The sequence below is a fragment of the Trichosurus vulpecula genome, chromosome 3 (genome assembly GCF_011100635.1).
Source record: "Trichosurus vulpecula isolate mTriVul1 chromosome 3, mTriVul1.pri, whole genome shotgun sequence".
NCBI lineage: Eukaryota > Metazoa > Chordata > Mammalia > Diprotodontia > Phalangeridae > Trichosurus > Trichosurus vulpecula.
Genome location: NC_050575.1, coordinates 392,075,521 through 392,092,555, shown reverse-complemented (window position 1 = coordinate 392,092,555; position 17,035 = coordinate 392,075,521). Strand labels below are relative to the sequence as shown.

Here is a 17,035-nt window from a genome sequence, read left to right as displayed (position 1 = left end):
TTCTCCTTGCCACCCCACATCTACCTGCTGTCTGTAGGTTTGTGCTAGGCCCAATAGAGAAAACAAGCTAGTTTGAATACTGTCCTCAAAAAATTAGCTAAAAAGGTTAGTTTGTGAATGCAAATAAAACCTCTCTCGTTTCTAAAATCAAGTAAGAAAATGTTCAGCCATTGATTATGTTGGATTACCTAAAACACTTGTTATCTCATAGGCTGTATATGTTTAAGAAATTGTCACTATGGTCATGCAGCTTGACGTATCTACTATCACTAGTCAGTCCACAAGCACACTGAAGGTCTAACTGTCCACAGCCCATGACACATTTAAGACAGGCCCAACGATTCAATCAGAATGGTGCTGTTCTGCTCTTTTGTTGATGTTTGTCAATCTTTTCAGTCTCTTTGTGACCCCATTTGGGGTTTTCTTGGAAGAGACACTAGAGTGGTTTGCCATTTCCTTCTCCAGCTCATTTTACAGATGAGGAAACCGAGGCAAACAAGGTTAAATGACTTGCCCAAGGTCATAAAGCTAGTGAGTGTCTGAGACCAGATTTGAATTTGGGTCTTCCTGACTCGAGGTCAGGCGCTCTTTCCACTCTATTGCCTAGCTGCCCGTGTCTGTTCATTGCTGTCCAAATAACGACTTCCACGGCAACGAAGTGCTCTGATTGGGCTTCAAGCTGGAGGAAGGTGTCTCAGAGGTCATCTAGTCCAACCCCTACTTATAGGTACAGTAGAAAGAACACTGGCTCAGCAATGACAGGACGTTGATTCAAATCTCACCTCTGAGACTGCTCTGTGATCTTGGGTAAGTCACTTAAATTTCCCTAGACCTCAGCTTCCTCATCAGTAAAATGAGGGATTGGACCAGATGTCCCCCTTCAGGTTCTAGATCATAGTCTAGAGCAGCTTAAAACCTGCGAATAATGATTAATTCACTAATCAACATTTCCAAGGGCAATAAATGTTCATGAGTCCTACAATCCAAGTATGTTACAAGATATGAGCTCCTACCCTATCTTCCTCTGTACTAACCAGGACTCCTTCCTCCCACTAACTAAGGGGTTGGGAATGGGAACCAGGAGCTTTGAACCATGGACTTCCCCACCAAAAGCCTCACCTTCCTCATTCCTAAACTAAGAGGATTAGACTGGACGAGATGAAATGTGAGTTAAGTCTTTCAACTCTAATATTCTCAGCTGGTTTGATTGATCAATTAGAGGTGGAGCACTAGAGAATGCCCAGTAATGAGGGAGGGGCAGGATCAGGAGGCTTCTAACAAATTCCCTAGCTTGGGGGAGGGGGGAGGGGAGGGTGTGGGGGGACCCCAGGAACAAAAAAAGCAAAGGTCAGACCGTGACTGTCCCCAGAACAAAAAGCTCCTGATGCCTCTAGGAGAAAAATAAAAACTTCTCTTTTGTTTGACACTGAAACTTCACATTACCCTTTCCCCACTCCCCAAACATAGTCTACAGTCCGAATCTATTGGCCTACTTCCTGGCTCCCTATATAACAGTCCATCTCTGGCCTTTTACATCTTTGTATATTCATGAAATGTATTTCTTCCTCTCCTTCTATAGACTCTGGACTTTCTCTGCCACTCTGCCCTTGAAAAAACTTTCTGAGGGCAAGGCTGGTCTTTATTTCTGCACTACCCTGACCACTTTACTTTGATTTTCATAACAACCCCGCCGCAAGGCTGTCGTTCAGTCCTTTTTCAGTCATGTCTGACTCTTCATGACCCCATTTTGGGTTTTCTGGCAGAGATACTGCAAGGGTTTGCCATTTCCTTCTCCAGCTCATTTTACAGATGAGGAAACTGAGGCAAATAGGGTTAAGTGACTTGCCCAGGGTCACACAGTAAGGGTCTGAGGCCAGATTTGAACTCAGGAAGACGAGTCTTCTCCCCACCAGGCTCAGCTCTGTACCCACTGTACCACCCAGCTGGAGCCTACAGGTACTTAAATTACTCAAGAACCATAGAAAGGTCAGGAGAGAAAAGCACACAAATCTGACCATCCTAGATTTAGAGCTAAAAGGGACTTTTTTAGTTGAGGACACTTTGGCCCAGAAAAGCTTTAGGTCCACCAAGACCGAACAAACCCAACACTCTCTCCACTGCACTTACTGGGTCTTCCCAAGGAAAAATGCTCTTCCAAGGTAAACAAGATGAACCTAACAGGAGTGGGGAACCTCCAGCCTCAAGGCCACATGTGGCCCTCTAAGTCCTCAAGTGCGGCACTTTGAATCTTCACAAACTGAAACTTCACAAGTTTCCACACCCCTAGCACATTCTCTTTGGTGTCTCCCTCATAGCTTTAAGCGAGAGATCAAAGGGAAATCTCTGCAGCACAAGTCACCAACAATCCCAAGACCTTTCTCTTTGTGTTTCGGGTTTTTCCCTAAACTCCACCCTCTGGGGGAGGAGGGGCACCCCAAACCGGCTTCTCCAGAATGCCTGGTTTGATAGTATAATGCATTCCTGACTCAGCCTCTGAAAACTGCAATTCCAGCACCAGCCAGGGGGCTTACAAAACCCTGTAGAACAGTTTCCCCAAAACACCCTTCCTACAGACATAACCCCACCTGCTCGGCCAGGCAACCCTTAAAATATTTATCAAGTTTGAGTAGACAAGGACCTCCACCCTATCCTCATTAGGACCTTTGCCTAAGCAGTTTATCCCCTCCCATTCAGCCTTCAGCCTTCCCTCCTTCCTGAGTAAACTCAGCCCAGCTTTGAGGGCTATCTCTTAAAGGAAGCCTTTCCTAACTCTTCTGGTCACATTCATCCTCTCTTCCTCCCACCCACCAAAGTCAAAGTCCTTATTGTCTAGACAATTAATTACTTCTTGTTTGTGTGTATAAATAAGTGACCTCCCTGCCTTCAGATGGCTCCAATACTTCCTTCGAGAATCATCCCCTGGCTGAACAAGTTGTGGTATATGAATGCAATGGAACACTATTGTGTTATAAGAAATGATGAGCAGGCAGACTTCAGAAAAACCTGGAAAGACTTATATGAATGGATGCTGAGTGAAATGAGCAGAACCAAGAGAACACTGTACACAGTAACAGCCACATTGCGTGATGACTAACTTTGGTAGACTTAACTCTTCTCAGCAATGCAAGCATCTAAGACAATTCCAAAAGACTCATTGACAGAAAACGCTATTTGTGCTAAATGTGGATTCAAAGAACTATGGAGTCTGAATGCAGATTGAAGCATAGTATTTTCTCTTTTTTTTCTTTTTCTTTCTTGTGGTTTTTCCCTTTTGTTCTGTTTCTTCTTTCACAACACGACTAATGTGGAAATATGTTTAATACGATTGCACATGTATGGCTTATATTAGATTACATGCTGTCTTGGGGAGGGAGGAGGGAAGAGAGGGAGAAAAATTTGGGATTCAAAAATCTTACAGAAGTGAATGCTGAAAACTAAAAATAAATTTAAAAAAATAATGAACAGAATAGATTAATTTCTCTAGCCTTTTATTGTTCAAACTCACAGGAGAAGAGGCAGCCTTTGAAGGAGAGAGGTCCAAGCCAGTGGGTCCTTCCAAAGATTATTACCATTAGTTATAATAATGTTATAATAATAGCTAGCATTTATGTGGGCTTTAAGCTTTGAAAAGTACTTTACATCTGCTAATATCATATTATTCTCACAATGACCCTGTGAAGTAGGTGCCATTATCACCCCCATTTTACAGATGAGGAAAACTGAGGCAAACAGAAGTTAAGTAACTTGCTTAGGCTTGAACAGCTAATGAGTGTCTGAGGTAGACGTTTTTTTAGGTCAGGTCTTGACTCTAGTCCAGTGCCACCTGGCTGCCTCTGATTATGCACAACAAGCATGTGTTTAAGGGATTAGCGGTGACTGCCTCAGACTAACCCCAGATGAAATGAGGCAAGTATCCAACACTCTTGGCCTAAGCTGAAAACTCCTCTAGAAAAACTTTGCCTGTGGTTCATCCCTAATTCTGACCCATCAGGGTCCACAGGACCATCCTGACCACAGGAACAAAGTCAGAGCACCGGAAACAGCACCATGGGAAATTTGCTTCAGTTGCTTGGTAGAATGGTGCCAAACCTCTATCATACCATCTTTTTTATTTTGCAACCTTACAGCACATAAGTCCACTTACAATGGCTTTTGACTATTTTAACAAATATTACTTCTTCGGAGGAACCAAGAGACATATAGTGAGGGAAATTTCTTAATTTTTTTTCCCCTTCAGCAGTTGATGATGTTTAAAGCAGACAAATGGTCTTCCAGATTCTCAGGAAATTGGCTTGCAAAAGGTGGCCCTTCTGACAGCTGGACAAATTCTCCCTTGCCCTTAATCCTGAGGCCAAACAAGTCTCCTGGCCAGTCACAACTTGGGCTTACTGAACATGACCCAGAAGATGGTATCAAGCATTTTTTTTAAAAGCACATTAACCTACAAAACTTCAAAAATGCCAGGGGTTGGGAAGAGGTGTTTTAACACAGAATTGAGCCTCAGGAAACTGAGGGAATACCACACACCTTCCTAGGGCCCTATTCCACAAGCCAGCAAACCACAGCAGTGAAGAAGGGTGCCATGGTAACAGACCAGCTATCGAATACAGTTGTCCTTCAGTTTCTCCAGAGGGTCCTATTTCCTACTGGGGAAGGAGAAAGTAGGCCTGGAGCCAATCCCCTTGGATTTGAGTGGGATCAGGTTGGGCTGGGGCACCTGTTCCAGTGAAAAGATGAAGTCACCAAGAGCTGATTCAATCTCTCAGCTACTAAAAGCACTAAAAAAGGAGACAGCCCATCAGGTGCCAGTGACTCAATTGACTTCCCTCCACCACCTGTCAATATTAAATGTCCAGTTACTAACATTCCACAGTTGAGTCACCAACTTACCTAAAATTAAGAGTGGCTGGCTTTCATTTCAAACAGGAAATTCACAACTGGGCTATGATCTAACTTCCTTATCAGAGTTCTGTTCCCTCTTTCCCACATATACATATTAAAAAAAAGAATTTATGATTTTATTTCTTGTTCCCTCCAGAATCAATAGAATGAGTTATGTTTCTAGTGCCCTCCAGAACCAATAGAATGTGTGAGGCTGTCTAAAGAGAACTGGAACCTGAATACACTCCCAAACACTAACTCTTGAGTTAGGATAGGGGAGTCTAGAACACTCCTATCCTACAGAAGAGTCAAGAGAGATGGGGAAATGACTGTGAAAGAATACAGAAGTGGTTAAGAAAAAAAGGGGGGTGGGGGTGGAAATTTTCTCTTCTTGTCAGTCAAACAGGTACCAGATACTAGAGATACAAAAAAAGGGGGACAAAACACAGTTCCCATGTCAAGGAGCATACAACTAGTGGGGGAGACAACATGTACAAACTATATAAATACAGGATAAATTGGGGATATTCTAATATTGAGATCTAACCACATAGGAAGGGGGCAGCTAGGTGGTACAGTAGATAGAGGGCCAGGTCTGAAGTCAGGAAGACCCAAGTTCAAATCTGGCCTCAAACACTAGCTGTGTCACCCTGGGCAAGTCCCTTAATCCTGTTGGCCTCAATTTCCTTATCTGTCAAATGAGTTGGATGGAGAAGGAAATGGCAAAGCACCCCAGTATCTTTGCCAAGAAAACCCCAAAAAGAGTCACGAAGAATCAAGAATGATTAAAATAACTCAATAACAGTGGTAAGGTGGGCAGATGTTCACAAGATCCCTGGGTGCCAATATCCCAACTGGAAAGTCATATCTCCAAACCAGCTCAGAACACAGAGGCCTACTTAGATTTAAGGAATCAGTAATTCACCAAGGCAGGAAAGCTTGGGAAAATATAGTCACTTTCCTGACACAGGACACTATCTATAACACCTGAATCCTCAAGGGGATGGAGGTGGATTTTAAGAACACAGAGTTAAAGCCGGAAGGAATCTTAGAGATTTCAGGATCTTCCCGATCTCATTTTACAGGCCAGGGGAGGCCGGGAGACCTTAAATGACTTGCCCATTGTCACCATAGAACTAAGTGGAAGAACCAGAAACTGAATGAATCACTCCAAATCCAACACTGAATTTAGCTGCTGTTCTGACCTGGGAAGCTCTTGTCTGCTAGCAGTGTGGACCATCAAGAGATCAGATCATCTCTGGTCATGGGCTGCCTATAATCTAAAGTTTTCCCTGAGCCCTTTATTCTCATAACAACCTTGGGAGGTGGTAAGTCTCCAGGTGACAGAAGGGAAAACCAAGGCCTGGAGAGATTAAGTAACCTGGGCAGGATTCACAGAACTAAGAAGGCTAGGATTCAAACCCAGGTCTCACCTTATTCTGAATCCAGTGCTCCTCCCACTATACCCCATGCCCCTCAGTTCACCAGTACTGGTACCAGATCAAAAAGTTTGCTTAAGAGCCACAAAAGGCTCCATTCTCTCTTGTTGTTGTTTAGTTGGGTTTTTTTCAGTCATGTTCTACTCTTCCTGACTCCATTTGGGGTTTTCTTGGCAGCGATACTGGAGTGGTTTGCCATTTCCTTCTCCAGATCATTTGACAGATGAGGAAACTGAGGCAAACAGGGTGAAGTGACTTGCCCAGGGTCACACAGCTAGTAAATGTCTGAAGCTGGATTTTAAACTCATGAAGATGAGTCTTCCTGACTCCAGGACCCAGATGTTCTATCCGCTAAACCACCTAAATATCTATTTCCATTCTATGGCCAACTAAAAAGAATTTTCCTTGGGAAATCAAGGCTGTTAAGTTCTTCAAGGTACAGTTCAAATTCAACCTTCTTCCTAAGGCCCCTCCAGGACACCTCCCTTTAGGTCTTACTTATCAGTTGCATTTTCCCGAGCCATCTTATGATCCAGTTGGAGGATTACCACCACCACCATGCCAACTCCAACCCCATCCCTGCCTCAGGAATCTGCCTGCTTTTGTATCATATTCCAATGTCCCGTACTTCCCAGCAGGGGTGAGTGCCTTGCACACAGTAAGCAAACACTTCTGGGTTCATTCGAATTAAAGGAATTCTGGGTGGCATTTTGCTCAAAACTGGAAAATGACCAACAGTAATAGGATACTGTCGTACCACAAGAAATGAGGAACCGAAAGCAATGTTCACAATGACAGCGCTAACAAAACCAAGAACACCACTGACATAAAATGCTTACAAATTTGGCTTAGTTGCAATGACCAATATTGGTTCCAGAGAATTGAGGAAAAAATATGAGAGGTGAGGAATTGCATGTGGGAAATGATGCATATACCCTCAGACACCATCGTTTTTTCAGGATGGCTTTGACCAAGTGTTTCTTTATTACAATGGAAGATGCAATGGGCAGTGGAGTGGGAAATGATCCTGGTGTTTTTTTAAAAAACAAAAATGCATGAGAATTATTAATTGGGCGGAAATAAAGCAAGAAACACGAATAGTAAGTTTCTTTTGAGTCGTTAACTTCTATAAAGGTGTTTTGCCAATGACAAGAATTGAAGTTCCTAAAACGGAGATTATCAGCTGGAAGGAGAATTTTGATCAAAATATTGGGGGGGGGGGGGGAGGAAGAGAAGGTGAGAGGGGGAGAGAGAGAACAGGGAGGGAGGGCAGGGAGAGGGAGAGGGAGAGGAAGAAGGAGAGAGAGAAGAGGGGGAGAGAGAGAACAGAAAAAGAGAGAGGAGAGAGAGAACAGGGAGGGAGGGTAGTGAGAGGGAGAGAGGGGGAGAGAGGGGGAGAGAGAGAGAGAGAGAGAGAGAGAGAGAGAGAGAGACAGACATGTCCCATAGGGCAGCATAAGGTGATCGACCACCAGTGCCATCTGCTTGTTCTCAACCTCCAAAATCTAACTTCTCATCTGGTGCTTCCTTACTCAGACATGTGGAACACAAGATGCCTCACCTGATCTTCACACCTGGGATGCAGATGAGCAGCCCTGTGCTGGGAACCAGAGCCAGGGGATTAAGTGAGGTGGCACACAAAGGGTTCCACTTTACCTGGATAACTCCTGGAGCATCAATCGACACAGGCCTAGCTATAGAAATCCACTGCCCTGGCTGCAGCCTCTAATTCCATCTAATAACAGGGAGGTCACCCTTTCCTAACAAAATTCACTTTACAATCATTTCCCTCTAAGGAGGCAAGTTCCTCTGGCTAGTGGGCTCAGGAAGCCCTAGTTCTAGCCAAGTATCTTTCTTTCTAGGTCTTCAATTTGCTCATCCATAAGAGGAAGGGATTAGACTAAAATGCCTAAGGGTCCTTCTGGCCCTAACAGTCTAGGCATGCATGCCATAAAAGGTTAATTTCAATGTATTTCACCACAGGGGATCTGTCTCAATGACAATACCTTCTTAGGCCAATCTTCCAGAGATGTGATCAGCGGACAGGGAAGAGGTATAAGTTCCTACTCCAAAAATTACCCTAAACTTAAATGCATTCAAAAGTGTGAAAGTATTTTAGCATTTTACGAGCTATTCTAATTATTGTATGCTACATTAGCCAATTATTCCACTAAATCCTGAGAAGTTGACCAATTAGTTTACCTGAAACTTTACCTGGTTTTCTTTTAAATAACATATTTTTCCCAATTACTCGTAAAGACAATTAACATTCAATCTTTTAAAATTTTGAGTTCCAAATGTTCTCCCTCTCTCACCTCCCCTCTCCCTAAGTTTACCAGATTTTCAAAAGAAAGTTCAAACCTTTCAATATGTTCCTCTCCCGACGTTTTAGTGGAACACAAACACACTCTCTCTCTCTCTCACACACCCCCATTAGGGAGTCTAAGGGAACAAGACCTCATTGTTTCAGGTTAGAGATTCACAGGTTGCATGAGTTCAATTGGAGTAAAATCTCACTGAACACAGGTCTGAACGAAAATTAGCCCAGGAGAGGAAGTTTAAGTTTAGGTGTGGGGGAATTTAGAATGATAGAAAAAAGCCAACAGTTCCTATCCTTTTACCCAGAGCGCCTAAGTAGGGTAAAGACAGAAAGATTCCACGTGCTCTTTGTGGCATCAAAACTGGAAACCAAGTGAGTGCCCATCAACATGGGCTGCACATACTGGTGTGTAAGTGGGATGGAATATCACTGCGCTGAAGCAAAGTGTAATGGGGAAATTCCAGAGAAACATGGAAGACTTGTATGAACTGATCAGAGCAGAGCAACTGGAGCCAAGAACTACAAGAAGGCAGGGAAAAATTAAGTCTGAAGGCCAAGTGATTGTAATGATCAATCCTGGCACTGGAGAAGAAGGGAAGCTCTTCCCTCCTTCCAGTAGAAATGGGGTGAGAGAGCTATGGGTGTGGAGTGTTTAATACGTTGTCAGATACAGTCACTATGGTGCTTGGTTTTATTTAACTGTTTTTTTTAAATTGAATATCCAAGGCTATCCAGAAGCATATTCAAAAATGACTGATTAAAAAATATCCAAAGTGGGCACAGGTATGGCTGCAATCCTTGCTACTGAGGGAGGCTGGTGGACTGATTGAGCTTGGGCGTTCTGAGGGTTAACTGATTGGCTGTCCCCACTAAATCAACAGCCTCATCTCTCCCCCTCTTCCTCGTGGAAGTGTGGAACACCTAGCTTCCTAAAGGGGAACAAATAAGCCCAGGTAGGAAACAGATCAGGGCAAAGCTTTTATGTCAGCCATGGGTTCAGAGTCACAGGTGGCCCCCCACTTCCAGCTTTAATGAGGGAGCCTACTGGCTTCCCTGGCATCCTTCAGTTCCTTAAAATCTCACATACAGGAACTTCTCCCAATCCCTCTTGATTCTAGTGCCCTTCCTCCATTAATCACTTTCAATTTACCCTGCATATATAGGTTGTTTGGATGTTGTCGCCCTCATGAAATTGTGAGCTCTCCAAGGGTAGAGAATATCTCTTGTTTTTCCTTGTATCCCCAGTGCTTAGCAGTTCCTGACACATAGTAGGTGTTTGTTCATTCTTATTGACTAAGATGCTAATAAGATCTTTGCTGTAAAGTGTCTCTAGAAATTGAGAGCCGTTGACCAACTAGAAAGATAAGGAAGTAGCACACTCTTCCTCTGCTTCCTTCCCTCCTTCCCAATAGGTTTCAAAATAAAATCAGACTGTGTTCCTAATCTAAAGCATGAACTAAAAAAAAAAAAACCCACCTTCAATAGGCTGTACTAATCAAGGGTGGTGGGGAAAAAGCAGATGGAATTTGATTTTCTGATGAAAGGCATTCTGGTCTATGGTAATGTTTGCTGAAGGATGTTTGCTTAGCACACATGGGGAGTCAGGCAGGGAACTTGCCTAGCTTGTTTGATAATCAACTAAGAGGGGGAGAGAGATAGGAAAGAAAGGAGCCCAAAGAGGCACATATCTGGGGATCCTAAAGCATGAAAAAATCACTAAAGTAGCTGCCAAATCTTATGGATCCCAACTCCACAAAATCTCTTGCATCACTCCACCCCCCCAACTCTATTCACATGGTCTCTGCCCTAATTCAAGCCCTTCTTACTCACCTAGATTGCTACAATCAACACTGGCACCCCCCTCCAATTCACCTTTTACCCATCTGCCAAACTAATATTCCCAACACCCAGATCTGACCATGTTACTCAGCTCAAAAATGCCTCAGATCGAGGGCAAAATTCAAACAGCCTGGCATTTAGAGCCCCCCACAATTTGATGCTCACCTACTTTTCAGTACTCTTCTGGTTTAATTATTCTTCATTCCAATCAAGATGTGATGTTCCCTCAAAGAAAACATTCAGATCTCCCATGCTTATGGTGCACCGCCACCTGGCCCATATCTCTTCGGATCTGTAACTTCCTTCTACACGTCTTTTTCATCCTCTCTCCCCACTCCATCCCCAATTGTTAAGAGTTCCCCCTCTCAAAATTACAGAAGCACACAATTTCAGAATTGGAAAGGACCCCAATGGTCATCTAGTCCAATCTATACTACAACTAAACAATAACAATGGAGCTAAGTGGTCATCTAGTCCTTTGAATGCCTCAAGAGAGAAGGAATCCCACTAATTTTTTCCTTATTTCAAGCCTAAATTTGCTTCTTAAAATACATTCACCATAGTTTCCTAATATATGTTCAAGAGACTCCTAAAATTCTAGGCAGGATTTCTTAAGGGCGGCCAATTCTGCCACAGAAGCTGGGGACACATCGGAAGGGCTCATCTGTTAACAAATAATCAATACAGAAACAAGAATTTATGAAGCACTTTGTATGTTATGCTCTGAGCCCTGAATGGTGAGGAAGGGAAGGAAGAAATGTCTGATCGTTACAGTGTCGTGATGGGCAAGGAGCAAATTTGGATTTTAAAATGGAAAAGAGGACAAGTCTATTAAAAAAAATACAAGGGAACATTTCTGAAACTACTAGCCAACTTTTACAATTCCTGTCTCAAAGCTTAAGTTGTTCTTTCTCTTTGCCCATTAGAGTTTTCTGTTGGAAGAGCTAAGCCTCATTCCTTTACCAAAGAAAAGGGTACCTCTACAAGACACTGTTATCCTCTGCACAGTCTTATGATAGAGTGGTACATAAATGCATTAGGGAGGAGGCATGCAGAGTGCTCTGAGAAGTAGGAGGAGAAAGGTGGTGGGAAATGGTGGTGGGTAATCAAAGAAGGCTTCCTGAAGAAGGGGGCCTTTGAGATGGGCTTTAAGAGAAAGGCAGAAAAATCAAAAGGGATTGAAAGAGGGCATTCTGGGTATACAGGAAGATCATCTAAGGGACAGACAATAGTCTAATATGGTTGCAATGGAGAGCCCATGGAGGGGAGTAATTTGAGATAAAGCTGGAACTCAGAGGAGGGATTGAGGGACAGAAGTAGAGAGGGAAGGGAAGGAAGGAGGGGATGGAGGAGGGAGGCACCTACCACTGGTTTTCCTCACTGGAATCTGCAATAGATACTGTGCCTCTCTAGTCTTGGCTGAAGGTTCACCCAATTCAATTGAGCCAACATTAATTCAGCACCTACCTGGCAAGGTGCTAGATATACAAAGACAAACATGAAAAGCTATGCCCCGCCCAACAAAAAAATACATCAGTTATATGTAATTTGTCTAGCATCTAACAAAAAAGGTGGAAGAATGCCCCAAAGTGTTGCCTATAGTAGCATGGATCATAGGGTCATAGAGATAGAGCTGAGAGGGACCTTAATGGACATCAAGTCCAACCTTCCTATTTTACAGAGGAGGAAACTGAGGCAGGATGACTTACACACAGCTAGTTAAGTATCTGAGGTGGGATTTGAACCATGGTCTTCCTAATTTCAAGTCTGGCAGTCTAGCAACCATATCTCTAATGCCTGCCTCTGGTCTTCCTTAAATGCCAGTGAACAGCCCCTGGTACCTGAAAGCATAGGGCTTACCCTTTTTCGATTTCTCCCTTTCTCTGTATGGCAAGAGAAAGAGGAATGGAAGTTTCTTAATTACCTTCTCTTTAAGGCAGCTAGCATCTTTTACCAATATCTGTCCGAGACTCAAGTAATAGGAGGAAGAAAGAAAAGTCTGGGGTCAGTTACACTGACTACAGAAGACAGAAAGGAATTTCAAAATAGGATACAGGATTAGTTTTCTTAGACCAGTTTAAGTAGGCATCAGACATATTGATTCTATCAGTTTTCACTGAATCTTTCAAAAGTGAGAAAAATGGGGGATCGATGATAGAGGATGATGTATGGGAGATCTGTGGACCTGTGGGCAGAAGAACAAGGCAACCAAAGCTCAAAGCCAAAAAAAAAGAAAAGAAAGAAAGAAAAAGAACTTTCTCTATAAGAAAAGACATCCAGGAGAAAAATCTGAGGGGGCACAGTGGTAAGCCCAACCATTTCCCAAGTTACAATTTTTTCATGTTATTAAAATCTGGCTTTCTGAGTGCCCTTTACATGTGATCTTGCCCCACTGGAACGTAAGCTCCTTGAGGGGACTGTCTGATTTCCTTGTATTTGCAGCTCCATAACAAGTTAGTCATTTCCATACAGATTTAAATTCATAATGGAACGCATAAGTCTTCATTCTACCAACAGGAATGATGATGCTCTGTTGTATTTCCAAAGAGCAGAGAAAAATCTTGAGGCAAAAATGAGGCTGCAAAGGGCTGGAGGGTAGGGGGTTACAAGCAATATTTCCCTTTGTTTGTTTCTACTTTTGTTCCACTACTATTTCCTCAATATTCTATAGCTTTTACTTCTTCCAAAGAATTATTTTGTCTAGCTCTATAAAGTAAGCACTTGGTAGCTGAACTGGTAGAAGTAGTCTGTAATTTAGGTAATACAACTGTTTTTATTATATTGGTATGGTCCAACCATGAACAATAAATATTTCTTTCATTCTTTATTTTGTTATGTTATCTATCTCTCCATTTCCCCCATTGAAATCCTTTGTGTCCTTCAGAATCTGACTTGGCTTACCTCCAACAAATCTTCCTTGACTATTCCAGTCCTCTAGCAAACATTTATTATATTCCTAATATATATACCGTATTACGGGAAATAACTTCAATTCTTCAAATTTTGCTAACAGCTATAGAACTAGTAGATGGAAGCCTTCCTTGACTATCCTCCTAAATTTTCAACATTTATGCAACCATATGCAATGGAAAAGAGAGGCAGTATAGCACAATGGATAGTGACCCGACCTTAGAATTCAAGTCCTGCCTGTTAAAGTTCCATAGACCAATCACAACCTCTCAGTGCTCATAAGCAACTAAGACCAGTAGTTGCAAAATAGCTGCTGATCTACATTTGTAAAAACTCCCTTTACTGATGAACTCACAGGTCCAGGTAATATTTTACATATACTGTATATAAAGAGACACACATACCCATTCTTACAGTGTTCTACTATGTACCAAGGAAAAAATACGAGTAAATAAGACAGGATTCCCTGTGCTCATGCAATTTAGTTTAGGAACTCTCTTTTCCTCTGAATTCCTAGAGCATTTGCTGTATCACACAATTTAACTGTTAAATTGTATTTATTCCCTAATTATTTCACATGTGCTTATTTGGCCTCTCCACTTAGGTTGCAAACTGATTGAAAGCAAGGACAAAGAATGAGTGTCTAAGATGGGATATGAGCTCAAATCTTGGACTTCAAATACAGCACTTTAGGGCTGACCTTGGGAGTGGAGAAGACCTTCTACATCTAAGCACTTACTCTCAGTGTGACCAAGGGCCAGTCTTGAGGCAACTGTCTAAAACTAAGTCACAGTTAAATTGCTCAGAAAGGGGTGGGGGGAGGAGTTTCAAAGCTGATAAAAATCACAGATCCCCAGTTTTTTTTTAGAAGTCAATGGAGAAAATTAAAGTGAAACAGCAGCTCTCACAGTGAAACTAGAAGATGCCATATTTCAATCATTTAGTCAGTGAATAATATTCCAAACTTCCTCCTCACTTGGCCAGCCAGAAAAGAACCTCAAACATCAATCTGATAGCACTGTGATAAGCCCAAGAAATGACCAAGTCTTTCACATGCTTTTCCTCTGAGTCAGTTATCAGGGTTTTGTTTTTTTAAATCAATACCTATAGGAATAGTATCAGTTCCATTTTTATCCCTAAGAAGAAAAATTCAATACTTTGCAAAGTTGGGGGGGGGGGGGGGGACGGAGGGCGGAGAACGCTTTTAAATAATTTAAGACTTAGATTTAGGTCTTATACAAGATAATGGGGCAAAAAGAAATGTAAAGACTTTAGCAAGTTCAGTAAGTGTTGGGGTGCGAATAATTTTCAAAGAGAAAAGGGATTCCTACACACAGGTTAATTTCAACCCAGGGAACCCAGCATAAAACTCCTGCTGGCACAGGAGCGGGACAGCCCTTTCGCTGCTCCTGCCCCCAATTCACCCGCAGATCACTTTCCTAGGTCATCAATTTCCCCACCCACCCCCTGGGGCTGGGCACCGGAACAGCAGCCCCTCCCCCACAGGCCTCTTACCTTGGCCCAAGACTCGGCCTCGCTCCAGGTGTGCCCGGGGCACCTCGAATGTATAACTTTCGGAGGCAAAGCCCGGAAGACAATGCCCCGTGTCCTCGCAACTCCATAACGACGCCTGAGGGGGAAGAAAAGGGGATTTGGGGTGACTGGGAGCTGGAGGGGATTGCCTTCCTCCCCCGCACCGAAACCTGCCAGCCTCGCCCCAGTGGGGGTGGGAGTGAAGACGGCCTGGTCCTGGGCTCTAGCCGCTCCCCCCTACCCCACCAGAGATCCACATAGCCAGCTGCTCCCAGGGGACTCCGAGAGTTTTGCAGAGGGGAAGAGAAGAAGCGGACGACAATCAGCTCAGTCCAGCCCAGATGGGTCATTCTTCCCAAATCAAAGCGACGAGAATCCCCTCCCTCGCAATCCGATCTCATCCAGCCAGAATCCCTGGGTCACCCTCCCCTCTATCCATCTGCCCTCCTCCAAACATTCACAGGCTCCCCAACTCTCACTCTTACTGGAAGATTTCCACCCCCAGAAATCCCCCTTTCAACCACAGACCCAATTAACCTAAATACACTAGAGATATCCCCTCCCCACCATGCTCTCCCCAGGTTTATCTCCCCCCTGCCCAGACCCACCCCACACCCACTTACAGTTTGACCCCAGGACCAGCTCAGATTTCTCTCCTAAAACTTGGGGTACTAAGTACCAAGTTCCCCCCCCACACACACGTACAGACCCCAGAGAAGAGGGGGAGGGCGAGGACCGAGGGAGGTGCCGGATCCGCGCTAGGGTCCCCTAAGTCATGCGTTTCCCAACTTGCACCTTCGTGGGGCACTGCGCCAGCTCGAGGGCGAAATTAGAGCCGGTATACCCCTCGAAAGCAAACTTCAGTTCCCGAGGAGAGGTCCCGGGTGCTGGAGTTAGTTTGGTGACCCGTGGAGAAGAGGAACGGAGCAGGAAAGGCTGGGGGAGTTTAGGGGAAGTTAAGGGAGGAATCGGAGAAAGGGATGGGCGTGAGGCGGCTGCTCTGGGGTAGGGGGTGCGAACCCGTGATAACCGAAGTTCCCTCCAGGGGAAGGATCAGCGTCTCCCCACACCTCTCCTTCACCCACCAGAAAAATGCCCCATCCCCCGCTCGCTCCGGGGTTTTACCTGCAGCAGCAGCAAGAGCAAGGTGAGGCTTAGAGACCAATTCTGAGTAGTGCCCATGGTGGTGGCGCCGGGGGTGCGGCCGCAGCTGGGGCAGTAATGCGGCTGGGGCTGGGGCCCGAGCGGCGCAGCTCGTCGGAGGCACAGGTGGACCAAAGGTTTTCAGTCACTTCCAGGGGCCAATACTGCGGCTCCAAGCCAGCGGCAGCCAGGTGAGCCCCAAGGGACCCGCCCCCCGGAGCTGCTGATTGGCCCCCTCGCACACCTGCGCCGGGAGGCGCCAATGAGCCAGTCCGGATGGCCTGGCCTAGCCCAGCCCAGGCAGCTCTCTCTCCTTCCTCTGCCCTGGAGTTCTCAGCCTGGACGTGGGCTGTCTACCCACCCCGGGCAACTTAATCACTCCCCTTTCTAGCCCTCGGAGTAGTGACTTCCCATGTCTAGCTCAGAAGCTGAACTTCCGATCTGTCACCGGTGCTTGATGTCCTTGGCTTCTTGCATCATGGAGAGCCCGCACTGCCCACAGCCGGACACCGAGGGGTAGGTTTCATTCTAATGAGTGGCATTGGTGGGAAGCCGGCTGCGTGTAGGAGACAATCTCATTACGATGAAGCTCTCGATATCTACTCCCTCCTCCCCATATTATCTGCTAGAAAGTAGGGGGAAAAATTCCAATATGCAGGAAGAGCTCTGAACCAGGAATCTCCTTACATTGTAAGAAACTCAGGCATCCGAGCCTTTTGGGAAATTTATTTTGTTCATCTTTTATAGAATGGTAGATTCCCACGTCTGAAAACGGTCCTCAGAATCCAACCCCTTCTGAAGTAGGAACCCTCTCTTCAGTGTCCCTGCAAAGAACTTATTACTAATTCCCAACCCCCTTCTTTCCCCTTTCCCAGTTTTCCTGCTCCTTGCCTGGGGCTCTTACTGGTGTGTGACCTAAGTCATGCCAGTACTGTGGGCTTCAGTTTCTTCTCTCTAAAATGGGCGAAAC

At 44.5% G+C, this 17,035-nt stretch overlaps 1 protein-coding gene across 1 annotated transcript in view; it reads right to left on the bottom strand.

Moving 5' to 3' along the window:
* The window catches only part of LOC118841911 (cadherin-1-like), a 63,243-nt gene extending 47,018 nt beyond the window's left edge, over window positions 1-16,225 (bottom strand). Inside the window, exons 1-2 of the mRNA XM_036749607.1 lie at window positions 16,048-16,225; window positions 14,905-15,019 (exon numbers count right to left, since the gene is read on the bottom strand). Of these exons, the coding sequence (XP_036605502.1) occupies window positions 14,905-15,019; window positions 16,048-16,104 (172 nt within the window). The 5' untranslated portion in view covers window positions 16,105-16,225. The remainder of the gene's footprint in view (window positions 1-14,904; window positions 15,020-16,047) is intronic.
* Window positions 16,226-17,035: the final 810 nt, after the last annotated feature.